Raw genomic sequence first — 9,885 nt, 5'->3', positions numbered from 1 at the left:
ATCCAAACTCGGTGTTACCCAGACCTGATCGAATCCGCTGGGATTGTCAGCATGCACATATGGTCCACCTCATGACTAATCTTCTAAAATTTTGGTCCACGGAGTTCTCACATCATCTCTCATCTGATGAGTGGATGGAATCCCGCACATGTATCGAACGTCGTCACGCGTGCGCCAATTACCTCTTCAATCTCTCCTCGCGAGAATCGCCTCGGCACTCTTACGCACCCCAATATCTCGCTGTCATATCTTAAGTAGCTCCAACGAATTATACTGTATATAGGCGGCATTTTCACATTATTCACGAGTTTTAAACTCCGACAAGTGGGGCCCACCACACTAATCTAGACCATGGGGATGTTGGGACCCAGGGTGGATAGACCATCAATCTAAAATCTTTCTTCATGGTACGACGTTAACCTTTCGATTTTTTGTCCACTGATATACGGATGAAAAAAGATACAGTACAGATGTCCACATTCAACCCAAAAAACTCATAATATTCATAGCTGGAATCTTCCAGTTTCGGATAATTCTGGGCCATGCTACATCTACGGTGAAAATAAATAGAGAACAGTTCAAATCACCTGAATGTGGGCCCCATTTTGTCAAATCTGAGAACCTGTGTATAGGGTGAAGATACGCGGGCCATGTATAGTATAAATCCTCACCAGCTAAAAAACGAACTAAACCTAAAACACTCAGATGCCGAAAATACCCTTCAACGCCCTGCTGAAAAATTAAAACCCCCGCGGTCCAAATACTATAAATACTGTCGAAATCCCTTTTCCCTTTCCGTTCTTTTGCCCTTCATTTGACAAGTAATCTCTCGCCAAACGCAAGAGCCGATTTTTCTCTTCCGTCTGCAGCCATCGTTTCGCTCCTCCCCTCTTTTCAAACCCTAAAGGGTAAAAAAGAGAATCTGCAGGTAAGTCTCAATCCTTTCCCAATCTTTCTTCGTTGATTTCGTCTCATCTACTGCAATTCTAATCACGATTCGTTGTCTTCTAGTCGTTTGGTCTCTCTTTTTTTCTCGATTTTTCTGCGTTTGAGATTGAGGTTTCCTCGATCTGATAGGATTCCTCCTTGTTGATAAGAATGGGTGCATGCAGCAATGCTTAGAAGTTTAGGGCAAAGAGGATAAGGAATTCGATATTCGGAGTTAGAATTCGGTATTCGGAGTTGAATTCGAGTGAATTGAACGAAATTTGGTCGGAGTTGGACTCTGAAATTTGGTTTGTCTGGACTTGTTTCACCTAATCGTGTAAAGGACAATCGGGCATGATGTAGTATGGCATTTGCACGTGGAATTAAAGTGTTAGGCATGTAACATAATGTATATTTTTTAAGTTTCTGGTTAGTATTGGCAGTATGGACGTTCTGCATTGGGTAAATGCACAAATTTCCTTTTCTGGTATGCTGCGGACTAACTGGACATGTGGACCCATGTCCCCAATCTAGACCTTCAACTGGGTGGTCCTCACCATGCATCACTTGGAGAAGAAATTTTCATTTATTTTGATGATGGGAACCACCCAATCAGCAATCTGCAAATGTACGGTGTAAACCTTTATTATGAATGGGCAGCATTGATTGGGAAAAGGTCCGCCAATTTTTCGGGCAGGAATGTGATTGTGGGTATGTGCCTGTTGTGGACACACCGGAGGCAGTCTGGACTCAGTTATATCAGATAACACAAACAGGTTAGGTGATTGGTGTGTCGCGTTTGGGTTAGGTTTCCTATTCTTTGTCTTGCTAACACACACACACGTGTGTAGTGGCTAACATGTTTCTATTTTGGAATTTGAAAATTTGAGGGGTTCTTTCATTTTAAGCAGCCACAGGCGTTTTGCTTGTCACACACACACACGCTATCTCTCTTCTTTTGAGATTTGCAATTAAAGTGCAGCTCATATTACTGTTCCAAAATTGAAAAAAAGGTGTCCATAACTTTAGGTTGTGTTTGTGGTTAGTTTGAAGATCCATTCAGTTCTGCTGTTGAGTACAAGATGGCATCCTTCGCATGCTTCCATGTTCTTTGATATTTTTTCTGTTGATGAAGTATATTAAACAACATGATTTAGGTCTTCATCAAGTTGCTGATACAGTTACATCTGTTGGCAGGCTATTATCATTTTGCAGGAATATTTTAGACCAATGAAATTTCAACATGACTGAAATGGACAGACAGCTGAAGGAAGCAGAAGAGTCCGAAGTGGAAGATGCCTCAAATGTGACTAAAATGGAAGGACGACCGGAGGAGGAGGAAGATGCTTCACATGTGAATAGAATGGAAGAACAGGAGGAAATGGAAGAAGCCAAAGTTGAAGATGCTTCAAACATGGCTGAGATAAAAGGACAGCCGAAGGAGGTAGAAGATGTTTTAAATACCACTGAAATGGAAGGACAGGGGAAAGAAGTTGAACATGCTGAATTGGAAGAGGATCCAAATTTGACTGACATTGAAGGGCAACATAAAGAAGTGGAAGATACAGAACTAGAAGCTGAGGAAAATGATTCTGATGATTCATTTATTGATGACTCTGATGGTGAAGAACCGTATACATTTGATAATGATCACGAAACCATTGTTGAGGTAAGTCCCCCCCCCTCCCTCTCCAGCAAGAGAGAGAGAGAGAGAGAGAGAGAGAGAGAGAGAGAGAGAGAGAGAGAGAGAGAGAGAGAGAGAGTCTCGCAATTTGATACTTCCCTAGGGCCTGTTTGGATTTGCTATCTTAAGTGTGTGTGTGTGTGTTTTTTTTTTTTTAAATTTGCTAAAAGTACAATTACTTAGCTTAAATATGTTTGGTGAGATCCTTGCTTTTTGACAATAATTATTGGAATGGATACCTTGAGATGTTTCTAAGACGTGTTTTTACACTAAGAGGTGGATGTGTTTTTGCACTAAGAGGTGGATGTGTTTTTGCACTAAGAGGCAGATGTGATTTGAGGGGGGCGGAACATGTGTTAGGTCCGTGTGGATACAACATATGTCAGAGATCTGGACCATTAATCAATTAGGGTGCGCTTTCAACATGCTAAGTATAACAAAAAAATCAAGGCATCACACTCATCAAGTGAGCCAAACATGTGCATTGAATATGGACTATTGGACTTTTTTTTTTTTTTCTTATGGCCCATTTTTCTTATACAAGTTTGATTTACCTGATTAGTGGACCAACATTATTTTTGGTCTATGGTGGCGAGAGGTCATTACAAGGTAGTACGAGTGTTAGGAAGGCAGATGATACAAACCCGAATGGGGAAGCAAATGGATTAATAAGAAAAGAAAGAGATCGCAGGAAAAGACCCAACAATCCTCTAGCCAAATGCTAGAGATCATGAATGCAAGATTGTGACAGTCCTCTAGTCTTGAACTAGAGATCACTTCCCCCCCCCTTCAACAAATACTGTAGAGAATAAGAAAATTTCATAAGAGAGAAGTTCATTCAACTTGCTTTATTCTATAGGCCATAGGCCTTATTTATAATCAAACCTTGCAATCTATAATAAAAGCCATGAAATCTAAAAATATGAGAAAATAGGAAAATACCTAAATAACAAAGCATTGTAATTAAGAAAATGCCTAAATAAAAAAAATCTAAAATTATTCCCTTGCCTAATATAAAGATATGAAAGAAATAGAGAATTTCCTGATATAGAGATTTGAAAGAAAATGAAAGTAGAGATGAGCTAAAAAGGGAAAGTGGGCATTTTCTTGTGCACACTTGCGGAGCGTGCTTGCGTGAGATGCGGGCATTTTCTTCAAATCTTGATCAATTGGCATGTGTTGCCATTTGGTTGCATCAATTTCACCTAGCTTCGAAAACAACTTGTCCTCGAGTTTAAATTGGTAGTCAATCTCCTCTGAAGATCCTCATTTGTAGCACATCTTCTTCGGCTTTGCTGGTAGTTGATGGTGGAGACCTACACGCCTAATGGGTAGCTGGTGCATAATATGATGGTCAAACAGGAACCATCTTTTCTTTTGCTTCTTGTTGCTCCTCCATGTTCTAGACTCGATTGTGGCTCCTTCGTCATAATCCACTTTCGATTTGCATACCTTGATTGATGTTGAGATGGTACTATTGTATTGACCAATATGGAGTTTGCCACTATGATTGTAACACTATCCATCTCTTTAACCATTGGATCGTCCATATATGTTAAACCTTCAGTCTCCTCAATTGGATCATCCATCAATTGATCTTTTGGTTTTACTTGAATTTCCTCTGATCTGACCATTGATCCATCAACCAATCCAAAGGAGTATTTGTTGCCACACTATTTATAACCACGTCATTCCTTGGAATGCTAGATAAAACATATTGAAGCCCATAAAGCTTTTCCTATTCAATTAAGGGCTCAAAGCAAGTTCTCACAAACTTCTTGAGTTCCTTGAATTCGTTTGCAATATCTTCACTGGATGCTTTAAGCTCCTTCTTGACCTCATGCAAGTTCTCCTTCCGCATCTTTTGAACATTCTTAGGTGTCATTGACATTTCCGTGTGATAGGATGCTTTTGGATAACCGACATGTGGGGAGGGGTGTTTAAAGGAATCACCATAATGCACATATGAAAATGGGACTCAAGGTGATATGAATGGTGATCTTGATCATCGAAGAAACTCGGATAAGAATAGCGCGATGGATATGGAAAGGCATGTGAGTCCGAATAGGGATAATTGCATGACACGTGAGAACATCTTCCTATCCATGACATCTTTTTTTTTTTTTTCTAGTTTCCCAAGAGCAGAACTTGCTCTGATACCAATTTAATGCAAACCCGAATGGGGAAGCAAATGGATTAATAAGAAAAAAAAAGAGATTGCAGGAACAGATCCAACAATCCTCTAGCCAAATGCTAGAGATCACGAATGCAAGACTATGAGCAAACTCAACAATCCTCTAGTCTTGAATTAGAGATCAGAAATTTCATTCAACTTGTTTTATTCCACAGGCCATGTGCCTTATTTATAATCAAACCTTACAATCTATAATAAAAGCCATGAAATCTAAAAATCTAAGAAAATAGGAAAGCATCTAAATAACAAAGCGTTGTAATTAGGAAAGTGTCTAAATAAAAAGATACTTAAATAAGAAAAATATAAAATTATTCCCCTGCCTAATATAAAGATATGAAAAAAAGAGGGACTTTTCGAATATAGAGATTTGAAAGAAAAGGAAAGTAGAGATGAGCTAAAAAGGGAAAATGGTCATTTTCTTGTGCACATGTGCAGAGCGTGCTCGTATGAGATGGCAGGCTTTTTTCTTCAAATCTTAATCAATCGACATGTGTGGCCATTTGGTTGCATCAACAGGAAATTACAACAGGGGTTAGCTTCTGCTTAGGTAATGGGGAGACAATCAATTTTTGGGAGGATGTGTGGGCTAGAGACTTTCCTCTTCAGGTCGTGTTCCTAAGAATGGTGTCTATCCCTGGGAAAGAATAATTTGGTTTCGGAATGTTTCTCCTTTGTTGGAAACAATGTAGTTTAGTCCCCTTCTTGTCATATAGATATGTTGGATGAGGAAGTGGAGGAATTTATGATGCTTTTGGACAATTTTCAATTGTATGTATCCGTAAGAGAAGAGTGGCACAAGTTGATTTGGATAAAAGACCAATTGGGTTGCTTCTTTGTTCGGTCATTCTATGGGTGTTTGCGTAATCTGCTTAAGGACGAGCAGTGTGTTCGTGCCTCCCACGCGTGGCATGATGGGGCCCCTCCGAAAGTAGTGGCATTTGGTTGGCTGGTTGGAAAGAAGAGAGCTCTCACCATTGACAACCTTCAAAGAAGAGCTATGGTGCTCCCCAATGTGCGTGTGATGCGATGGCAGATGCAGAGTCAGTTAACCATCAAATCCAATCAGCCCCTCTCATGGTTGAAAACCAGATAGTTACTACTTATACTGAAGCGAATGGGTATTTTGATCCGTTAGAAATTGGGCAGGTATAGAAATTTCTCGTCAGTTACGTACCATTCTTCTTCATTAATCTTCGCTTGTGAATGATATACGACCTTTTCCCCTTTTCTTGTCCATGATCAAAGATTTAATGATACACCTTTGCTTTGGTATACCCAACCCAAGTCAATTTATGAAGTCAAAATCATAACATAAGCCTGGTTAAAAACTCTTAACCTGACCCAACCAAATCAAATTGAATAGTAAGTCACATGGATCTAGTACCTATTCTTGTTCTTGTATTTGTAGAAAACCAGAGTTTCAAAAACAAAGTTGGTAAGTTTCATTGTAGAATAGGCTTTCATCCCCTGTAAGTTTGCTTGAGAGATGTTGAGTCATTTTATTAGTTTCTTCGTCATGTCATGGGCAATGCTTGACTTAGTTGAGGAGTGACTCCCGAGTTGGCATGTGAGAATCGGGAGGAAAAAGATTGCACTTAAGAGATTGGCTCTAGTTGCCATATGGTTGGCGATTTGGGGGGAAAGAAATAGTAGATGCTTTCGAAATGTTTTTAGTTAGGAGGCGGAGGTGTTCTCAAGGGTGAAATCTTTTGTTATGGAATGGGCATCATGTATAAAGTCCTCAGAGGATTGTAATTTAGGGTTTTTGCTTTGTTCATAGTTTATTGTGTTGGATCGGCTTCTTTTCAATAAAAGTTTTTGTTGCCCTTTAAAATTTTTTACTTTTATTTTTGGTCTATGGTCTGCTCGGGGTTTACCCTACTTGATGAATGTCTTGGATCTCTAATATGTGTGCCATCCCTTGAACCTTTGACACACTAGAACATGTGAAATATATGGTTAACCCAATCCTGAAAGTTATAAGGGGACTGGAGCAGGCTATCATGAGGCAAAAGACTTCCATTCCTACTAAATACGGCATCATATGCATATTACCTTTTAGAGTCTTTCTGCAATTTGATCAAACATTCTCCTTTTCAACAAAGAGGTTTGGTAAAATAAATTTGGACCTATTATAATTGGATATGGCGGGACTGCAACCATTGGATTTGGGTCATTTTTAGTAACCTAAACTGTTTATGTGATGGGCTTAACTACAGATGGTAGATACCAGAAAAACCCTCACGTATCGAAATAATTTAACCCCATCTGTTATATGAGGATTGAGGAGTCGCCCATCTTATGGGCATCAATAAGATAGTTAGGAACAACCATTCAGTATGATTTTTGCGTGTTAAGATATTCATAGTGGTGCCTACACTTTGGATGGTTCAAATTGAAGTGCATATGTAGTATGTAGTTGCTGTGTGCATGCATATGGATAGTCATGGTCTTGGAGAATGTCAAGCAATTCCGAGTAAATAAAAGCTTATGAGAGAGGAACAATTCCATGGATATTATCTTAGTTATCCACAGTTCAATAATGAATACGCCCTACAAATATTCTAGGTCTGGACCTTTTATCTATTAGTCTGGCCACCATGGATGGGGTGTAAATGTGCTGATTGAATGATCCTAGTCATTGGCACCAATTATCCAATCAATGGCTATTCTCATCTGACTCATGTGAGTTTTGGCATATTGTCTATCCATGGTTGGGTACAAACTACAATAGATGAACACTCTTGATCTCATGTGCGTGCAACGAGTATGCAGATTGAGTGCTTGTTTACCTAAAAATTGTGGTGTTGGCATTGGATCCTCTCTCTTGTGATATCTCATAATTCAATACGGGCCAACTTATGACCTTCATATCAATTATCAAGCATGTTTATTTAGAATCAATTTTGCATAAGCAATTCAGTAGTATTGTTTATTGAGAATCAAGTTTGCCCTTGCTAGAGGCAACGCGAAATGGGCCCTTCGTTCTTTTGTGTTTCTTCTTCTGTTTTATCCATGCTTAAAGTATAACACCCTCGGGGAGCCTTCAATAAAAGCTTGAAAGTCATTTTTATCAAAAGATTTTTGTACTTATTCTCTGTTTCTCTTGTCTATTTTATCCATGCTTAAAGTATAAACCTTTAATAAAAGCTTCAAAAAAGGGCTGCTCCAGTACTACAAATAAATACTTTAATTAAATGTCCTAATCTAATTAAGAGTTTTCCAAAACCTTTTACATTGGAAATAGAAAATCCTTTAGATCTCCCTTCATATGTAAAGGGAAGTTCAACTATCTTTTGGAACTAGAATACACAAATAAATCCTTTCCTATGTAATGATGATGTCATTTAGAAATGCCCATATGCACTGAGCTTCTTTTTCATTTCTCGGTTTGTGAGGGTCCAATAGTCCAATGGTGATGGGTTTGCTACAAGATGTTCTTGTACCCACATAAGCTGAACATTCATGGAGGTTCAAGACCTAAAGAGTATGAAGACATTAGTACATTAGGAGGAAGTCCATGATTAGAACAAGCCAACCACATATTTCCCGAATTGACTACTGTGATGAGATGTATCAAGGGAGAGTTTGAAGTGGATCTTGAAAAGTCTCCTACAGCCTCTGGAATGGACTGCCAAAGCTATTGGATTGGATTTTTCTCACCATTTCTTCTTCGTAATGATGAAATCGACAACTAATTGTTGGCAGTGGTTTGTGTGCAAGTGAAGGAATTTCTTCTTTTATTTCTCCTGAATGTTCTATCAAGTGTCAACCAATGCTACATCTGGTTACTGGTAAAGGATAGGTTGATCAAACAGTGTATATGAATGAAAGATTGGTTGATTGAATATTGTGTTCTCCAAGTCTTATCTGCAGAACATGATTTAGTTCTTCCGGTGAAATGTGGTTGAATGATCTTCGCGTTCTGCCCACGGAGAATGATTTGACCAAGTTTTGACGTATTATCCATTACTGGTATGGAATGCCCGATATGTTATCTCCATGAATGATATGGCAGTGAACGATTTGATGTGCAAAAATCGATTTGCAAACCATGGATTTCATTAAGCTCATAACCCCACTATAGAGGGGGTTTAGGTCGATACCCTCAGGTTCTTCATTCAATAATCCATAGTTCCTGTTAGCTTTAGTACATCATGCATCAGTACATTGGATCTTCTAGTTAGTTCTGGCATCTAATAGACGTCAAATGTTTTTTTTTTTTGTTTTTTTGTTTTTTTTTTCAGGCAGCTGTGTGTTAGTCAGAGAAGGGTATACCCTAGCAATTGTTCCAAAATGATTTTTCTATCTTGGAAAATCAAATGCATAGGTCGCGATGAGAAAAGATTGGCAATCAAGGAGCGTGTTTGCAATTGCAAGTACAAAATAAATGTTCTGTTCCTCCAGCAGGTGAAGAAGGAAAGCCTTGTCATGGTTGGTTGTTAGAGATTTATGTGATGGGGCTTACTGTAGCTGAGAATGCAAAATGGCAGTGGGGAGGTTCGGTGGCATTCTTATAATATGGAACTCTTCAGTGTTGGTGAAAGATGACGAAGTTGTCGAGCAATGGTTGTTGCAAGTCTTGCTTAAATCGATCTAGAAGGGCTCTTGCTGGGGCTAAAGTTCTAATACCTTGGGGAAAAGGCTGGAGTTTTGAGTTGAATTGGATATCATCTTTGGTAGGTGGAATGCTCCTGGTTGCACGTTGGACCATTTCCTGGTTGACAGCAGAAGCAAAGATTTGTTCTTGAAGCAAATGTGAAGGCTCTATCTAGGCTTGCCTCGGTCATAAATTGTTTTTTCTTTCATCCAAGTTGGATAGGGCCTTAAGCCTTTCCGGTTCAAGAATGTGGCTGGATTCATCGTTTAAAAAAATAAAAATAAATGTGGCTGGATTATCCCCAATTAATTAGCTCCCAATTGGTCTAACTAAACTATTGAAGGTCCGGCGCTTGATAGAGCGGAACGGCGGAACATGATTCATGTACCCGACCCTAATTAATTGGGATAAGGCTTAGATAATGATGATGGTGATTATCCCCAATTCCTAGAGCTAGTTAGGGCTTAGTGGGAGTCCTAA

At 39.1% G+C, this 9,885-nt stretch overlaps 1 protein-coding gene across 2 annotated transcripts in view; it reads left to right on the top strand.

The window, feature by feature from the left end:
• Positions 1-768: 768 nt before the first annotated feature.
• The window catches only part of LOC131240695 (protein CHROMATIN REMODELING 20), a 103,104-nt gene continuing 93,987 nt past the window's right edge, over positions 769-9,885 (top strand). For both annotated transcript variants that reach the window (XM_058239109.1, XM_058239108.1), the window contains exons 1-2: positions 769-928; positions 2,125-2,596. In XM_058239109.1, coding sequence (XP_058095092.1) covers positions 2,171-2,596 — 426 coding nt within the window. In that variant the 5' untranslated portion in view covers positions 769-928; positions 2,125-2,170. The remainder of the gene's footprint in view (positions 929-2,124; positions 2,597-9,885) is intronic.

The sequence above is a fragment of the Magnolia sinica genome, chromosome 3 (assembly GCF_029962835.1).
Source record: "Magnolia sinica isolate HGM2019 chromosome 3, MsV1, whole genome shotgun sequence".
Taxonomy (NCBI): domain Eukaryota; kingdom Viridiplantae; phylum Streptophyta; class Magnoliopsida; order Magnoliales; family Magnoliaceae; genus Magnolia; species Magnolia sinica.
This window is presented reverse-complemented; position numbering and strand designations above follow the sequence as displayed.